Source organism: Alligator mississippiensis, chromosome 14, assembly GCF_030867095.1.
Source record: "Alligator mississippiensis isolate rAllMis1 chromosome 14, rAllMis1, whole genome shotgun sequence".
NCBI lineage: Eukaryota > Metazoa > Chordata > Crocodylia > Alligatoridae > Alligator > Alligator mississippiensis.
The window spans coordinates 1507304-1524422 of NC_081837.1; the positions used below are offsets into that span (position 1 = coordinate 1507304).

Genomic DNA, 17119 nt, shown 5'->3' on the forward strand with positions numbered 1-17119 from the left:
CTGGCAGTGCCACGGGGGCTGCAGCCCTCGCCTGCCACGCGCCGTGGGCGCGCGTGACTTGACGCCGGGGGCCGTGGGGGGCGCGCGGGGGTGTCGGGGTGGGGCCGGGCAGCGCCCGCGCGGGGCGGGTGGGGGGACACGCCGGGCCGGGCCGTGGGTGCAGGGCCAGGGGCCCCGCAGCGATTACTGTCGCCCGGGTGAGCACCGCGACATGCCGGCCCGGCCCTGCCCGCAGCCCCCGCAGCTCGCGGCTCACGACAGCGCCGGGGATGCCGCAGAGCCTGCGCGGGGCAGAGGGCTCCTCCCGGCCGCTGCCGCTGCAGCACGGGGCCCGGCCGCGAGGATGCTGCCCCTGGCCCCGCGCCCCGAGCCCCGCGCCCTGCGCCAGCGGCGGGGGATGCCCCGGCCCGGCCCCGCCCGCCCGCCCGCCCCGCCCCGCCCCGCGTGCTGGCACGGCCCGGGCACGGCGCTGCCAAGGCTGCCCGAGCCGGGGCGCAGCACGGCGCTGCCCGCGGGAGGCGGCGCCGGAGTCGGAGCCGGAGCCGGAGCCGGGGCCGGGCGGAGCGGCGCGGTGCAGCCCCCGGCCCCGCCCGGTTGCGGGACTACAAGTCCCAGCCGGCCCCGCAGAGCCGCCCGGGCCCCGCCGCGATGCTCCGCGCCGGCTCCGCCCGGGGGCTGCGCGCCCTGCCCGGCGCCCGGGGCTCCCCCCGCGCCGCCGCCGCCGCCGCCGCCCCGCGCCCCGCCCGGCCCCGGCCCCGGCCCCGGCCCGGCATGCCGGCAGCATGAGCGGCTCCTCCGGGCCCCGCGGCCCGGGCAGGTTCCCGCTGCACCGCCTGGTCTGGCACAACCGGCCCCGCGAGCTGGAGCGCGAGCTGGCCGCCGAGCAGGTGGGTGCCCGCGGGGATGGGCCGGGGCCGGGGCCGGGCCGGGCCGGGCCGGGAGGGGCCCGGCCCCGCCGTGCCCCCAGGGGCCCGCAGCCTCCCCCCACCCCCCTCCGGATCCCCAGCTGGCGCGGGGGTGGCGGGCGGGGAAGGGCACCTGCTCCCACGCCACCCCCAAGCCGTGCCCAGGCGGGCAGGATGGCGCTCCGGCGCGCTGTCACGAGGCCTGGTTCCTGTCCCTCTTTGCCTGGGCCACACCCGCCTTTCTTGTGCCAGGCGTGGGCGCGTGTGGCTGTGCGGGGGTCTGGGACTCGGGACAGGCCGAGCCACGTGCGTGCAGCGCCGAGCAGGTCGGGCCAGGGGGTTGTTCCCGTGGCGCTGGGTGCTTGGCCGGGGACCCGGTGGTGCCTCTGGGTTTGTAGCGGGGCCAGGGAGGCAGAGCCCCGTTCTGGGGCAGGGGACACAGTGCTTCTTGCGGATGCCACGCTCGCCCGGGTGCCGCGTGGCATTGCCAGGGCCGGGGAGGCTGGGGCTGGGCTGCCCCCATCCCCCAGCAGCATGTGGGCAGGGCAGGGGGTCTCCAAGAGAGAGGCAGCTGTTCAAGCACCCCAAGTGAGCATCCATGCCAGGGGGTGGCTGAGCCTCAGGGCTGAGCTCCTCCTGGCACGAGCAGAGAGGGGTGAGCATGGCATGCCAGGGCCCACCGTGCTGTGCCGTGCTGGGCCATGCCTGGCCCACATGGCCAGGCCACATGCCCACCAGGCCCCAGTGCTCAGCACCTCTCACACTGCCAGCGCGGGGCTCAGACCAGCTTGCAGTGCCCGGTTGGCATCGAGCCGTGGTCCCTACAGCTTCCTGGGGGATGGATGAGCTGTCCAGGCCCCTGCGTGGTGATGGGGTGATGGGGGTACCCAGGCATGGCAGGGAGGGATGAGGAGTGGGCTCGGTGCCTGGCTGGGCCTGATGATGAGCGGCCAGGACCCCATTCCCTTGCCCTCTGCCATGGGCAGGCCATGGGAGGGGCAGGGTCCCTGTCAAGAGCAGGGGGACGCTCCAGCCTGTCCAAGGGCTCTGGGCACCCCGGGATCCCCAGCAGCGCTGTCCCAGCGATGGGCTCAGCCCCGTGCAGTGGGGACACGTGCCCGCCGAGCTGCAGCATCCCCGGGCTGGCAGAGCCGGGGGCGGCGGGTGCAGGTGCCGCGGGTGTCAGGTTCTGCACGGGTCACCTTGTCAGCACTTTCCTCTGCTGCCGTCAGCGGCCCTGGTTCTGGGCCGACTCCCTGGCTCCGGCAGCCGGCCCTCCCTGCCGCCAGGCCCAGCAGGGCTCAGAGAGCAGTGGGCACAGCGGGGCGGGGGTGTCCCAGGCTGGGCCCGCTTCACACAGCCTCTCTGGCTGGCTGGAGGCAGATCAGAGCCGATTCCCACCCAGCGGGTGCCGGGGCGCGCAGCACACGTACCACCTCCGTGTCAGTTCGGGGATGACCTGCCCTCCAGGCTGTGCCTGCTGCACCCAGGCCCACTGGTGCCCTCTGGGAAGCCGGTGGTGCCCGTAGCCGGCTTGGCCAAGGCTGGCATTTTCAGCGCTGCAGAGAAACCAGAGTTTGTCCAGCATATGGGGAGGATCCTGGGGTAGTAGGGGGGTGCTGGCATGCCCAGCACAGGCCCCAGGCCCCTAGGAGCCCCCAGCAGACCCCTGCATCGCCTGTGCCGCAGAAGCCCCCGGGGTCGGCTCCCTGCCTCCTCCATAGCCCTTGCTGCCCCCCGGCTGCGCCCCTCTCGTGACGGATGGTCTGCTAACCACTGCCCTCGCTCCACGCCACCCCCGGCCTTGCAGCCTGATACTGCTGGTGTTATTCGGCCCCCAGAGCCATGTGCCAGGTGCTGGCGTGGGCCCTGCGCTGCTGAGCCAGCATCTGTCCTCCTCGCTCCGCTTCTCCGGGCCAGGCGGTGACAGGGCAGGCCCCAGCCACGATCCAGGCCATGCCCTGCAGCCTGTTGGCTCCTACTCTGCTCCCAGGCCCGCATCTGCTCCCTCCTCAGCCACGGGGAATCGGCTGGTCCCTGCCCTGGTATGGTTGCTGGTCTCCATCCTGGCACCAGGTCGCAGAGCCCCTGGCCCAGGGGTGCGGGTTTGGCTTCACTACAGTGGGGCGACAGCCCCTTGCCCACTGCCCACAGGGCACTGGGTGGACATGGGCACCATGCTGCCTGCCAGGTGCCAGGGCCAGGGCTGAGCGGCAGGCCAGGGGCCCCTGAGTCCCGTAGACTCCACCCCGGTGTAAATGGAGTGACTCTGGATTGACACCAAGTCCTAGTGCCCATTCCCAGTTTCCTGGAGCCACAGGCCCTGTGCCATCCTGTGCCCTGACATGGCCTGGAGAGGACCCCCCTGCCCAGAGCCCCCTGCCATCACAACCCACAGGCCCAGGGAGCCAGTGGCACCGGCTGCCGGGTGCGCCAGGGGTGTTTTCCTTAATTGGAGCCCTTTTCATTAGAGCAATTAAGAGTGAGCAGTCGCAGCAGAGAGCATTTAATTAACGCGCTGGCGCTGACGAGCAGGAGGCGCTGCTCCCGGCATCAGCTCCACTCTCGCCAGTGCATCGTGGCCTGTGCCGCTGGTGGCACAGGCGGGCACCGAGCAGGCCCCTGGGCCAGGCCGAGACCGGGGCAGCTGCGGGTTTGCCAGGGACCAGGACTTGGCTGAGGGGCAGGTTGTGGTGGGGACGGGGCGCGGGGCCAGGGCTGCGGGGGGGATCCCCCACTTGGCATGGCTGCAGCTGCTGGAGCCATGCCCGGGGCGGGGAGCTGGCTCACGGGTGCAAGCAGCCGGGCCAGGCAGGACGTGGTTGACCCGGGGCACGGGCAGGAGGCCGTGGCCACAGCTGGCTGCAGGCCACGGAGAGGTCGGAGCCCCAACACCCTCCCGGGAGCCCGACAGCCTCCCAGCAACAACAAGCCTTGGCCCGCGGGGCCAGTCTCGCACAAACGAGCATGGGGCAATTAGCAGCTGGGGGGAAGGCGGTAACGAGGACCCTGGGGGGGTATATCAGGCTCCTGCGTGCAGCCGTCTCTAAGCAACCTGGCAGCATCTCCGATGCCAACAGGCAGGTCCTGGGCATGTGCCCCCTGCTCGCACCCCAGGCCCGGGCCGGCCCAGCCCTGCCTGTGCACCCCGGGGCAAGTGCTGCTGGGGGCACCTGGCGCTCCGGGCAGGGGTCTCCAGGCTCAGCTCCCCGCGAGTGGCCGGAGAACGGCTGGTTTGCAACCGCTGCGTAGGGCAGGTGAGACCACGCCACGGTTGCACTCGTGGCAGAGGTCGACCCGGGGCCCTGGGCGCGCCCAGCACCCGCTCAGCACCCAGTGCCAGGGTCTCAGCCCCAGCAGACAGGGGTCTTGGTGCCACCCGCCGTGGGGCCCGGAGCTGCCCAGCAGTCGGGGGGGATGGGGTCCAGGCTCCCCCCCAAGAGCACGGCCCCAGGCAGGGGAGAGCCGGCGGGGCTGCCGCTGACCCCTCAGTCCCTGGGCAGGTGGACATCGAGCAGCTGGACCCGCGGGGCCGCACGCCACTGCACCTGGCCACCACGCTGGGCCACCTGGAGTGCGCCCGCGTCCTGCTCAAGCACGGTGCCGACGTGGGCAAGGAGAACCGCAGCGGCTGGACGGGTGAGCGGGCGCCGGGCTGGGCTGGTGCCTGGCGGTTATGGTGGGGGATATGGGAGCCTCTGCATGGGATGGCGGGGAGTGGGCCCGGGGCCGGGGCCATGCCCGCCCTGGCAAAGCTGACCTGACCTGCACCCCGTCCTGATGCCCATCTGCACCCGGCAGTGCTCCAGGAAGCCGTGAGCACCCGGGACCTGGAGCTGGTGCAGCTGATCCTGCGTTACCGCGATTACCAGAGAGCCGTCAAGCGCCTGGCGGGCATCCCCATCCTGCTGGAGAAGCTGCGCAAGGTATGGGTGCCCCCATCCCCGGCCGGGCGCCCCTCACCCCACCCCTGTACCCAGCCTGGCGGCCGGACGGGGCTGGCACGGGCCCCTCTCACCTGCCCGCTCTCCTCCCTGCAGGCCCAGGACTTCTACGTGGAGATGAAATGGGAATTCACCAGCTGGGGTGAGTAGGGGGTTGATCTGGGCAGCTCCCCCAGGGACCCCCCCATGCCGCCAGCCAGCTGCCCCTGCCCCGTCCCTGCCTGCCCGTCCGTTCCTCCGTCAGCCCCCGCGCCCCTGAACCTGCGACGCCGCCTGCACGCCGGGGCCTGGGGGCAGCCCCTTCCCACCCCCTAACGCTGCCGCTCCCCCAGTGCCCCTGGTCTCCAAGATCTGCCCCAGCGACACCTACAAGGTGTGGAAGTGTGGCCAGAACCTGCGCGTGGACACCACCCTGCTGGGCTTTGACCACATGACCTGGCAGCGGGGCAACCGCAGCTTCGTCTTCCGGGGACAAGGTCAGTGTGGGGCCGGGCGCTGCCCCCCTCCCCACAGCGCTGGCCGGGGTGCGGGCGCTCACCCTCATGGAGCCGGGCGCAGGGTCCTGGACCGGTGTCGCCAGTCAGGAGCCGGCGGGCAGAGCCTGGGGGCTGGGCGGGAGCCCAGAGCTGGGCAAGCAAGAGCAAAGCACCGTGGCACCGGGATGGAGAGCAGCATGGGCGCCCGCCCCCGTGCTAGCCCCTGGCACGCCCTTGCAAATGTGCACACGCAGCCCTTCACCCTGCCTTGCATGCGCGTCTCCCGTGCATGCACCCAGCCCTGCACGTGCCCACCCAGCCGGGCACCCCCACTGCTCGTGCCTGACCGCAGCCCCCTGCTCCCCCAGACACCAGCGCGGTGGTGATGGAGATCGACCACGACCGGCGCGTGGTGTACTCCGAGACGCTGGCCCTGGCCAGCCACGACCACGAGGTGCTGCTGGCTGCCGTGCAGCCCACCGAGGAGCAGGTGATGGGGCGGCTCACGGCACCCGTCGTCACCACGCAGCTCGACACCAAGAACATCGCCTTCGAGAGGTGGGCGCAGCACAGCCCGAGCCAGGGAAAGGGCACGGTGGGGAGGCCTGGGGCTCCCCGGTGCTGCCTGGTGCGGCGTAGCGCTGTGGGGTGGAAGTGCCGTGCCCGGGGCAGGGCCAGGCCACGGCTCACAGCCGCCTCATCTCACCATCAGGAACAAGACGGGCATCCTGGGCTGGAGGAGCGAGAAGACGGAGACGGTGAACGGCTATGAGGCCAAGGTGAGGGGCAGCACCAGGGGAGCTGGCTGCAGACTTACGGAGGCCGGGCGCTGGGGCAGCAGCACCGGGGCCGGGGCCGGTCCTTCCAGGTGCCCGAGCTCCGCCGGCAGCTGTGCCCCGCGCCCGGCTGGCGCCGAGCTGCCGTGGTGCAGACTGAGCTGCGGCACCCCAGGCGGTGAAGCTCCCGGGGCGGCACGGTACGGCACGGCTGCCAGGGTGATGTCCCAGGGTGCAGGGGCAGCAGCAGCCTCTGCCACTCGCTCTCCTCGCCCAGGTCTACGGCGCGTCCAACGTGGAGCTGATCACGCGGACGCGGACGGAGCACCTCTCCGACCAGCACAAGGGCAAGAGCAAAGGTAATGCCCGCTCCGGCATCTGAGAGGGGTCCCCTCCCTCCCGCCTGCCCGTGCCGGCTGAGCCGCCAGCTGCCCCATGTCCCGCAGGCAGCAAGACGCCGCTGCAATCCTTCCTGGGCATCGCGGAGCAGCACGTGGGCCACAACAACGGGGTGAGTACCCGGGTGGGCGCTGGCTGGCCCGCCTGCCCCTGCCCCCGGCCTAACGCGGGTCGGCCCCGTGCAGACGCTGATCACGCAGACCCTGAGCCACACCAACCCCACGGCCATCACGCCCGAGGAGTACTTCAACCCCAGCTTCGAGCTCGGCCACCGCGACATGGGGCGGCCCATGGAGCTCACCACCAAGACGCAGAAGTAAGGAGGCCGGTGGTGGTGGGGCACGGGGGCAGGCCTCGCCCGCCGCGGGCAGTGCCTGCCCTGCCCTGGCTCCGGCCGCGTGTCTCCCGCAGGTTCAAGGCCAAGCTGTGGCTGTGCGAGGACCACCCGCTGTCCCTGGCCGAGCAGGTGGCGCCCATCATCGACCTCATGGCCATCAGCAACGCGCTCTTCGCCAAGCTCCGCGACTTCATCACGCTCCGCCTGCCGCCCGGCTTCCCCATCAAGATCGGTGAGGCTTGCGGCTGCCACCCCGGTCCCGCAGCCCACGCCGTGGGGCGGCCGCGTGCCCCTGGCTGCCCCCGAGCCCTCACAGCTCTGTGTCCCGCAGAAATCCCCATCTTCCACATCCTCAACGCCCGCATCACCTTCGGGAACCTCAACGGCTGCGACGAGCCCGTGAGCTCCCTGCGCCACAGCCCCAGCAGCGAGGCCCCATCCCCCAGCAGCGACTCCTCCAGCGTCAGCAGCTCCAGCTCCCTGAGTACGGGCCGGGGGCAGCGCGACCCTGGCAGAGACCCCGGGCCCCAGGGACCGTCTGCAGGCTCGGCCGGGGGGAGGGTCCTACTGGCACCCCTGGCTGAGCCCCCCCATTTCCCTAGGCTATCGGGAAGGTTGGCATGGGGCTCGCCTGGCCCAGCAGCCAGTGTGGTGCAGCGGTGGGAACCAACCTACCCCCCATTCGTGCTGGGAGCTGGGCACGAGCCAGAGGAGGGCGTGCTGGGGTGGGTAGTCCACATGGCACCCCCCAGCCTCCCCCATGATGCATATGCCCGGCCCCGCAGCCTCGTGCCGGGCGTGCGAGATGGACCCGTCGCTGTTCGAGGTGCCGCGGGGGTACAGCGTGGTGGGCAGCCACCCTGACACTGCACGGGAGGACGACGACGACCTGCTGCAGTTCGCCATCCAGCAGAGCCTGCTCGAGGCTGGCAGCGAGTACGACCAGGTGGGTGCCGTGCCGTGCCGTGCCGTGCCGCGCTGTGCCCCCACCCCGCGGCGAGAGGGCCCATTTGGCAGGCAGCGCAGAGGCCAGCAAGGGGTTAATGCGCTGCTGCACGCTCACCATTGCAGGTCACCATCTGGGAAGCGCTGACCAACAGCAAACCGGGCACGCACCCCATGTCCCATGAGGGCCGCCGAGCAGACAGGTGGGTCAAGCCTGGCCAGCCCCTGCCGGGGGCACGTGGGACACGGGGCCGTGCCGTCGGGGTTCCCAGAGTCCCCCGGGGCACCCTGCCCTCACCCGTCTCCCTCCTCACAGGACTCCTCAGCACACGCCGCCCCCCCGGCCGGCCACCCCCCAGCCGCCACCGCCGGCGAGCGGGGGTGGCGGAGGACCCAGCCCGGCGCTGGGCAGCTACGAAAAGCAGTTGCGCCTGGCCATGGAGCTGTCGGCGCGGGAGCAGGAGGAGGCCGAGCGGCGCACGCGGCAGGAGGAGGAGGAGCTGCGACGCATCCTGCAGCTCTCGCTCACCGAGCAGTAGCCCCGCGCCGGCGGCGGGGTCACCCGCTCCTGCCTGGCCCGCCCAGAACGGGGCACGGGGACCCCCACACCGCGCCGCGGCGGGTGGACGAGACGGGGGCTGGCCTGACAGCACTCTGAGCCATGCGGGGACCACGCTGGCAGGACAGCGGGTGGGGGACGCTGGGGCTCGGCTCTGGCCTGGCCCCCCATGCACATGCAGGGCGCGGTGCTGGTCCCAGAGCCCCCCGCCCAGCTGGGGTGGGTCCTGCTGGGTTTGCAGGGGACGGGAACAGACAGGGCCAGGCCGGGTTCAGCTCCCGGAGCTGCTCCTGGCCCGGGGGGGCAGGACGCAGCGGGGAGGGGGGCATACCCCAGTGCTCAGGGCAACTAAGGGGGAGCCCCGACTCTCCTGCACCGTACGGGCAGGGGCTTCTCTCCCCGGCAGCTGCCAGCTGGGGCCCCGGCAGGCCCGCTCACCCCTGCACCCTACAGCACACTGGCTCTCGGGGCAGGGATGCCCCGGGGTGCCATCTCTCCTGGCCACTTACTGTGCACTGAGCCCACGGCCCCCAGCCCAGCCTGGCGCAGGGGGAGGGTGCGAGGCCTGGGGCCGCCCCATGCCACCGGCATCCCCCAACACGGCCGCTCCAACAGCATCAAGTGCACTTACCCAGGAGCCACCAGCCCTGCCGGGCACGGCCCCGGCCCCGGCCGAGGGAGCCACCACTGCCCGGGAGCGATGCCCAGGCCAGCCATCGCCCGCCGTCCCAGGGGCAGCCCAGCGGGGCATGGCAGGGGCAGGAGGAGCTGAGGGCACCCTGGGCAGTGGCAGGGCTGGAGTCTCTGGGGTGCCCCATCCTCTGCCCCCAGGGGCTCCCCCACACTGCCCAGCATCCCCCCAGGCCCCCGCGGCAGCACACCCCCCGATAACCCTACGTCAAATGGTGCTAACTCCCACAAACGCCCCACGGGCCGGGGCCGGCTCAGAGGCTCTGGGGGCCCGGGGGCCGTGAGCCCTGCGGGGAGCCGGGGCAGGGGTGCGGGTCCTGGGGCGCCATGCTGGGGCAGGGACTTTTCTTAACTGACCACGACCACCCCCGCCCCGCACCATGCGCAGGCCGGGATGCTCGGCAGCGAGAGCAGGCCCCGGCGGTCACCAATAAACTGTCTTTCCCGTGGCTCCTGGGCCGGGCTCGTGGTCTCGCCGGGCTGGGCGGTGGGGAGAGGCCAGAACCGGCCCCCTCCATGGCCGCGGGGAGCGGGGACACCTTGGGGGAGCAGGGATGCAGCGGCTGCTGGGCTCCCGTCGGCTCCCGAAGCCCCTGGGCCGCGTCAGCCCCATGGGGCAGCTCAGAGCAGGGGTCGCAGGCCCCCCCCCCCCCCCCGGGTGGCTCTGGCCCTGATGTCCCCCGTGCTTGGGCACGGACCAGGCAGGCGCAGTCGGAGCAATTAGCTGTTTATTAGCGGGGGCCGTGGAGCTGCCGAGAGGGTGGATGGATGCGGCCTCGAGCGCTCCCTAAGCTCGCTGCATCCCCAGTGGGGCTCAGCACCCTGCCTGCGGGCACCCCCACCCCGGACAGCAAGATGCCCCTGACTGGCCCTGAGGTCACAGGTGCCCCGAGGACACCCCCATGCCCACGGCTGGCCTGGCCCGTGAGCCCAGGCTCTGCCCCCATAGACCCCCCGGACCCCAGCTGGGTCCCTACGTCGCTGGCTCTGCCCATGAGGTCCAGTGTCCTCAGAGCCACTCCTGTCCCCCGGGCCGAGCTGGCCCCAGGCTGCCTGTCCCCGGGGGCTGGACCCCAGCACGCGCAGCACAGCACAGCACAGCACAGCGCCCCTGCCCCACGGAGCAAGTTGAGGCCTTTCCCTGCAAGCACCCGGCCCCTGGCCTAGGGACCCGTCCTGCACCCCACACCCCGCGGGGGGAGGCGAGCCCTCGGGAGCCCCCAGAGCACAGGGCTCCATCGCAGTCCATCGCAGGGCACAGCCGTGTCTCGCCGGGGGCCGCGGCGGGGAGCGGTACCGGGGTGGCCGAGGGCACGCGCCCCCGCAGCCCCGGGAAAGAACACGGCTCGGCCTCCCCGCTCGGGCTTGGGTTTTAATCCCGTCAGCAGGGCTGGGCCCAGTCCTGGCCGGCCGCGGGGCGGGGGCCGCTAGTCCGTGCCGTTGGTGAACTGGCCCAGCTTGTGCTCCAGCTCGGAGATGCGCTTCTCCTGGGCCTGGACGGCCTGTCTCAGCGCCCGGATCTCCTCCAGCAGCTCCTCCAGCGTCAGGCGCTGCAGGGGGGAGCGTGCCCATCAGGTGGCGGGCACCAGGTCTCCCCTTCCACCCGTTGGGCGCTCACCTCCGAGGTGTCCGTGGAGGAGCAGCCCCGCACAGAGCCCGGAGCCGCCCCCCAAGTCCCGGTGGGCGGTAGGGCCCCCGCGGCATGGCCCGGGCACTCACCGAGAAGTTGGCGTCACAGGAGGACTGGCTGCGGCGCGGCCCCAGCGGTGGCCGGTTGTCCAGGACGTTCTTCCTGACCACCTTGAGCTCGCGGTTCTTGACGGGCACGTAGCCGTCGCGCAGCGAGACGAGGATGGGCTCCGCGTCCTTCCCCGAAAGCCACTCGTCCGCCTCCAGCGCAGGCTCGGGGCCCGGCGTGTCGGGGTACAGGTCGTCTTGGAACAGGTCGGACTGCGGGGAAGCCGGCCACGGGCCGTGACGGGACAGCCAGGCCCCGCCGCACCGCACCGCCCCACCTTGGGACCCGGGACTGGGCACGGCAGGTGCCCGCGCCACTCACCTTGCGTGGCACCGTCATGGCAATGGGCTCACACTTCCGCTCGTGCAGCTTGAAGAACCTGCGCGGGGAGCGGGTGCAGCTGTGGGTGCAGCCGCCTCGCAGGGCACCCCGTCCCTGCCGGGAGCCCCGGAGCCCAGCGCCCCATGGCAGACACGCGGGTGCAGGCTGGGCACGGTGACAGGGACGTGCACGGGGGCCTCCGGGTGCCTGTGCCCGTGCAGTGCCCGCGTGCTATGGGGGTGAGGGGTCCCGCCACCACGCGCCCCGCTCACCGGGCGATCTCGCACTTGCTGACGTCCAGGCCCCTCTTGGGCATGAAGCCCATGCCGCGCTGCGGCTCCTTGCTGCTGTAGGTGCTCAAGTAGTGCACGTAGGGCGGCTCGTCCGTGATCTCGAAGTACCGGATGCTGCTGTCCCCCTGCCCGCGGGGGAGGAGGGAAGGGCCAGGCATCAGCTGCAGGCCAGGGGCCAGGACCCCTACGCGCTGGCTGGTGCGGGGCTGGTGCCCGGCGAGAGGAATGCGTGCCAGCAAGCAGGAGCCACCCGGAGAGCCCGCGGGCTCAGGCCCCGGGTACCTTGCCGCACAGGTAGACGATGCTGGAGTCGGGGTCGTAGAAGGGCAGCAGCACCCCGTTGCTGGTGTCCATCTCCTGCAGGGCGATGGGCTCCTCGAAGCTCTTCTGCGGGGCAAAGGGGGCAGTGAGCGTGGGGGCAGCCTGGGCACTGCTAGTGTCACACGCCTGCCCTGTTCCCTCCACGCCCAGGAGCACCCCCAAAGAGCCCCCGCCCGGGCCCTACCTGCCCCAGCTCGCAGCTGTGGCTGCCCCAGCTCTCGGCCTCCCTGTACCCCAGCTCTGGAGTCCACCCCGGCTCAGCCCCGCGCCCCCCACCGGCCTGCCGTCTGTGCCCCCCCGGCACCCCTCCCCGGCAGCCCGGCACAGCTCCCCCCTGCCCTCGAGCCCCGCGGTCCCAGCTGACCCCGGCGTCACGGCACTCCCCGCGTGCACCCGCTGCCCCCCGCCCTGGGCACACGCACGGCACACGAGCCCTGGGAACTTCGCATCGCTTGCAGGGGCCGTGCCCAGCTGCGGCCACAATGCGGGGCATAGGCTGCCCCAAGGCCACACGGGCCTGGAGCCCGCCTGCTGCCCTGGCCACGGGGCCTGGGCTCCAGCTACCAGGGTCAGGGAGCCCTCAGCGTTAGGGAGCATCGCCCGCGAGCTGGGACTTGCTGGCGCCAGCCCGATGGGAGGGTGAGAAGACGGCAGAGCCGGCCCTCGGGGGCCCTACCAGGAGGGGCCAGAGCGGCACGGGCAGACCGCGGGCACCGCCGCCGGTGCCGGGCGGGGGAAGCCGCGATGCCCAAGTTCCCAGGCTGAGCCCTCCCGCGCGGCAGCGTTACCGGGTCCCACAAGCCCAGCTCCCGCTGGCTCATCCGGGTAAAGCCCGTGGTAAAGATGTAGCCTTCCCGCGTGAAGATGGCCCGCAGGGGCCGCATCCCTTCGTGGGGCGCAAACCTCTCCTGGGGGGGGAAGAGGGTTAGCGCGGGTGCCCAGGACGCGGCGCACGGATGGGCCCTGAGTCTGCAACGCTCCCGTGTACCCGCGAGCACTCCCTCCTCTCGTAGGACCCAGGCGTCCGGGCCCTGCGGCACGCGGCAGCGTCCAGAGCCGAGCAGCGCCGCGCCGTACCAGGTCCCAGAGCGCCAGCTGCCGCTCGCTCATCTTGCTGAAGCCGGTGGTGAAGATCTTGCCATCGGCCATGAAGATGGCGCGGACGGGGCGGGCGCCTTGGTGCGGCTTGGATTTCTCCTGGCGCCGGCGGTTAGTGGGGTCAAACCAGACAGACACGCGGGCAGCGGTTAGTGCGAGGTCAGCTGTGCCCGCGCCCGGGGATGCCCGTCGTGCCCCTTTGAGGACCACGTCTCCATGCTCAGGGATTGCTGGGCTCGTCCAGCGGTGCAGGGCTCATGCTCCAAGGCCAGGCCAGGGCGGCGGTGGGTGCCAGGGCAGCCATGCAGGGCTTAGGATGGGCCGGTACCGGTGGGCATGGATGGGGGCGAAGCCTCCCAGCACCACGGATGCATGGGCGGGGGGAGGGAGGAGTGGAGCCATGGGCTGGTCCAGTCTCCAAGGGGGCCACGCCTGTGTCACGGCCACGGTGCCCTGAGGCATCAGCCTCGCCAGTGGGCATCTTCCCAGCTCCCCGGGGTGACACTTGGTCTGAGAGGGCAGCTGGGCACAGACAGAGCCCAGGGGCGCCAGCTCCGGGGGTGCCCGGGGAAGAGGGGGGTGGCTGCGGTAAGCCACGCGCATGCCCAGGACTCACCGCCACGACCTGCTGCTTGCGGGGGTCGATGACGCGCACGTGCTTGTCCTTGCAGGTGGTGACGAGCAGGCTGCCGTTGCGGTTCCAGCAGACGTTGTAGATGAGGTCGGTGTGCACCTCGTCCAGCCGCAGCAGCATCTCGCCCGTGCCCACGTTCCACAGGATCACCAGGTTGTCGCCACCTGGGCCAGGGGACGGCACGCCGGGGTGGGTCTGCCGGGAGGCTGGTGCTGGCCCGGGCCCTGGAGACACCCGCCCCCCCAGCCGTGGCCCGTGACGGGGCCCTACCTGCGCTGAGCAGTACGTTGCGGGCAGTGGGGTGCCAGGTGAGGATGCCCACGCGCTTCGAGTGCCCCTCGAGCGTGACCACGGGCTCCGTCATGTTGCGCATGGGCACGTAATCGGGGATCTGCCAGACCTGGGGTGCAGGACGGGCGGTGAGACCTCGCCAGCACAAGGAGCCGTGGGGAGGTGGGCAGCTCCGAGACGGGGCCCTGCGAGCTGCAGAGAGCCGCTGAGCCCCCAGGTTAAGGCCCCGGCCCATGCCCGTGCGCCCTCCCGGAGAGGGTGCAGGGGCAGCGCAGCCCTGGGGAGCAGTGTCACGCAGCTGCCCACCGTGGGCATGGAGGCATTGCTGCAGCAGCCAAGGCCCCGGGGGGCTGGGGCTGAGACCCCCGTGGCAGGGCCAGCTGGAAGGGGGCAAGCACTGGGTGGGCTTGGGGGACCAGCAGGAGAGGGAGTGAGCGGTGGGTCTGGGGGGTCTCTAAGTGGCATGGGGGGCCAGCCCAGACACCCCAGCTCCTGCCTCCCCGGTCCCAGAGGCCCCTGCCCCCCCTGCGGCTATTTTTAGGTGCCCGCGCCCCCGGGGTATATTTAGCACAAAGTGCTGCATCATGGACAGGGCGGCAGGCGCCAGCGCGCACATGGCACCGGCACTAAAAATAGCCCATGACACTTCCAGCATTTTAAAGGGGAAGGGCCGGGCCACGCGGCCGCCCCTCGCCCCTCCCCGGTCCCTGCGCGCAGGCCGCTCAGCCCTGCCCGGCTCCCCCTGCCCCTACCATGACGGTGGTGTCCTCGGAGGCACTGGCGATGACGTTGTCGTTGTGCGGGCACCAGTCGATGTCCAGGATGGGCGCCGTGTGCCCGGTCACCAGCGGGTGGTTCTTATCCACGCGCCCCGTCTGCAACACACGTGCGGCGTGGCCGTGAGTGGCCTCAGGCCTGGCCTGGCCCGCCTTGCACCTCTGCCGGGGCGGTGTGGGGCAGGAGTTGGCCGCAGCACCTGTGCCCGGTCTGCAGGCGCAGCCGAGGGAGCTGGAGGCTGCTGGGCAGAGCTGACCCTCCTCTCCTCACCTGTGTCAGGCCCCCTGAGCCACGACACCCCCAGGAGGTGCCCGCAGCACCCCTTGGCATGAAAGAGGAGCTGGGAAGGGGACCCAGGAGTCCTGTGCACCAGGCCCCGCCACCCCCAGCACCTCCCGCTGTGCAGAGCAGAGGTGCCAGGCTCGGGTTCGAATCCCAGCTCTGCCACCGACTCCCTGCGCGGCCCTGGGAGAGGCTCGGGGCAGTGCCAGGCCAGGCCTCCCCCGGGAAGGGCTTAGAGCAGGACGTGGCAACCTGTCCCAGCCCGGCCTGCCCGGGGCACGTCCTCCGCCCCTCCGTGGCGGCTGGCGGCCAGCACCCCACAGCCCAGCTGGAAACCCGACCCGCGGAAAAAGTGACCCCTGGTTTCCTGCATCACCTCAATTGTTCCCGGCATGAGTCACGGCTTATTGTGAGCGCAGCCCCCGCCCCCCGGCCCCGACAACTGCTCCGGTCCATCTCCGCGGAGAGCGAGGTCAAGGGCATTGTCCTGGCACTGTTGTGCCCGGCGAGGGCTGGGGGCCTGGGTGGGCATGGGGACCAGGTCCTGGGTGGCTCCCCAGGCAGGCTGGACAATACCAGGGATATGCCCAGAGCCAGGGGCGGCTGGAGGGCAGCGAGTTGGTCAGATAGTTGCCCTCCCGGCGCCCGGCCTCCCCAACACCCAGCCTGGAGCACCCCCGCTCCGCTCCCGGACTCCTGCCCGGGGAGACAGGAGCAAGCATCTCAGGGCGGGGGCAGTCGGGGGCTGGCAGGGAAAGTGTGCTTGCACGCACACAGGCGCACACATGCACGTGCTGCTCCTGTTGCAAAAACAGCCCAGTTCTGAGAACCATGATGCACTTCCTGAGCAGCTCCCGGCGCCCGGCCACGAGGCTGTGCCGGCCTGGGCTGCCCGGAGACCTGACGCAGCCCCCAGCCCCGGCACACCGGTGTGAACCCCCCGGGCCTGCAGCACCTTGGGGCAGCACCGGCTGCACGGGAAAGGGCCCCGTCCACGCCGGGCCTCCCCCAAGCCCAGCCCCGGGCTTTGGCCACCGGTCTCACCGGCTCCGGTGCCAGACTCGGGGCAGGGGGCATTCAGCGCAGTCCTCCCCATTACCATGGGGATGCTCGTGGACCCCCCTCCCCTCCAGGCTGCAACAAAGGCCTTGCAGCTGGGCCCCCCTGCCCTGCCCGTGGCTCGGCCGCAGCCCGGAGACACGTCCCTGCCGCGTCCCCGCGTGGCGAGGCCCGCCGCGCCGGCTCACCCCACCTTGGAGAGGGGCAGCACCATGAAGGCGCCCCCACCACCGGCCTCCACGATGATGGCCACGAACTTGGGGTTGACGGCACAGAAAGAGCTGTCCCAGGTGACCTTGGAGACACGGATGTCCTCGTACATCTGGTCGGCCTTCACCGGCTGCCCGAAGACGTGCCGGAACTTGCTCTGGCGCACGACTCGGCGGCTCATGGCTGCGGCTGGGGGCGGCAGGGGGTCAGCGGGGATGCCCCCCAGGACCGGCCCTCGCGCGGGGGGCCCCACGGGTGCGCTCCGCGGCCCAGCCCCTGCGCGTGTGGCACCTGCCCTGCGGCGAGGGGCAGGGAGACCGCCGGGCAGCCCCGGGAGGCCACTGCAGCCTCCGTGCCCGCCGCCGGCTTCTCGCGCTCGCTTCCTCCCCAGGATACCCTGCCCCGGCTAGCCCCCGGGGCGCCGCCGAGATGCCCCTGCGCCCTCCCCGTGCGGGGCCGGGGCCGGGGCCGGGGCCGGGGCCGGGGCAGGTGTCCGCAGCCCCCGGCGCTGGCGGCTCGTCCGTGCCGGGCGGAGGGGAGGCGGCGCAGCCCGGCGCGGGGGAGCGGGGCCGCAAGGTCGAGGGCGCAGCGCGCGGGGAGACGGCCGGGCCCGGCGGGGCAGCGGGGCCAAGCACGTGCGGGCACTGCGGCGCCGCGGGCACTTCCCCGGCACAGCCGCGCGTGCGGGCCCGGGACAGCGGGCGCTTACCTGCGCGGCGCGGCGCGGCGGTGCGGTGCGGTGCGGCGTCCGAGGCGGTGCGGTGCGGTGCGGGGCGGACGCGGCCGAGGCGCTGGGGGCGGGCGAGCGGGCGGGCGGGGAGGTCGGCGCCGCGCCGCGCCCGCGACAGCTGGTCGGAGCGCGGGGGGCGGCGGCCAAGGGCCGGGGGCAGGGCCGAGCCCCCGCCTGCCGCGGCGCGGGACGACACGGCCGGGCAGCCTGCGCCGCGCCGGCACACACCGCCCTGCCGGCCGCGGGCCGCAGCGCGGCGACCCCCGCCCTCTCCCCTGCAGCCTGCGCCGCGCCGCGCCGCGGGCTCTGGCCGGAGCGGAGCGGAGCGGAGGGT

The 17119-nt window shown here is 72.5% G+C and overlaps 2 protein-coding genes across 5 annotated transcripts; one reads left to right on the top strand and one right to left on the bottom strand.

Annotated features, from left to right (window-relative positions):
• The first annotated feature begins 487 nt into the window (after nucleotides 1-487).
• On the top strand, nucleotides 488-9480 carry ANKRD13B (ankyrin repeat domain 13B). The gene is made up of 15 exons (XM_059717555.1): nucleotides 488-887; nucleotides 4409-4544; nucleotides 4707-4831; nucleotides 4946-4991; nucleotides 5182-5325; nucleotides 5694-5883; nucleotides 6038-6104; nucleotides 6379-6460; nucleotides 6548-6612; nucleotides 6686-6816; nucleotides 6912-7069; nucleotides 7169-7321; nucleotides 7623-7783; nucleotides 7909-7985; nucleotides 8099-9480. The coding sequence occupies exons 1-15, from the start codon at nucleotides 783-785 to the stop codon at nucleotides 8319-8321; spliced, it is 1863 nt and encodes a 620-aa protein (XP_059573538.1). The 5' UTR covers nucleotides 488-782; the 3' UTR covers nucleotides 8322-9480.
• A 262-nt stretch (nucleotides 9481-9742) lies between these two features.
• On the bottom strand, nucleotides 9743-16890 carry CORO6 (coronin 6). Of its 4 annotated transcripts, none has more exons than XM_059717182.1 (11): nucleotides 16765-16884; nucleotides 16039-16244; nucleotides 14480-14602; nucleotides 13707-13836; nucleotides 13419-13600; nucleotides 12493-12612; nucleotides 11666-11770; nucleotides 11363-11508; nucleotides 11091-11148; nucleotides 10751-10981; nucleotides 9743-10581 (listed from the first exon to the last, which is right to left on the bottom strand). In XM_059717182.1, the coding sequence occupies exons 2-11, from the start codon at nucleotides 16234-16236 to the stop codon at nucleotides 10459-10461; spliced, it is 1416 nt and encodes a 471-aa protein (XP_059573165.1). In that variant the 5' UTR covers nucleotides 16237-16244; nucleotides 16765-16884; the 3' UTR covers nucleotides 9743-10458. The 4 variants fall into 4 exon arrangements, with proteins under 4 accessions (XP_059573165.1, XP_059573164.1, XP_019341319.2 ...); XM_059717181.1 differs by lacking the exon at nucleotides 12493-12612 and adding an exon at nucleotides 12782-12901; XM_059717183.1 differs by lacking the exon at nucleotides 9743-10581 and having other exon boundaries at nucleotides 10892-10981; nucleotides 12493-12901; nucleotides 16765-16890.
• Between the last annotated feature and the right edge of the window lie 229 nt (nucleotides 16891-17119).

Bases quoted from the DNA above. Each gene is read 5' to 3' on its own strand.
- ANKRD13B (XM_059717555.1), top strand. From the start codon at position 783: ATGAGCGGCTCCTCCGGGCCCCGCGGCCCGGGCAGGTTCCCGCTGCAC. The intron at 888-4,408 runs GTGGGTGCCCGC...GTCCCTGGGCAG, and splicing joins GCGAGCTGGCCGCCGAGCAG to GTGGACATCGAGCAGCTGGA. The intron at 6,461-6,547 runs GTAATGCCCGCT...CATGTCCCGCAG, and splicing joins GCACAAGGGCAAGAGCAAAG to GCAGCAAGACGCCGCTGCAA.
- CORO6 (XM_059717182.1), bottom strand. From the start codon at position 16,236: ATGAGCCGCCGAGTCGTGCGCCAGAGCAAGTTCCGGCACGTCTTCGGG. The intron at 12,613-13,418 runs GTGAGTCCTGGG...TTCCCCCCCCAG, and splicing joins GCAAGCAGCAGGTCGTGGCG to GAGAGGTTTGCGCCCCACGA. The intron at 10,582-10,750 runs GTGAGTGCCCGG...TCCCCCCTGCAG, and splicing joins CCTGTGACGCCAACTTCTCG to CGCCTGACGCTGGAGGAGCT.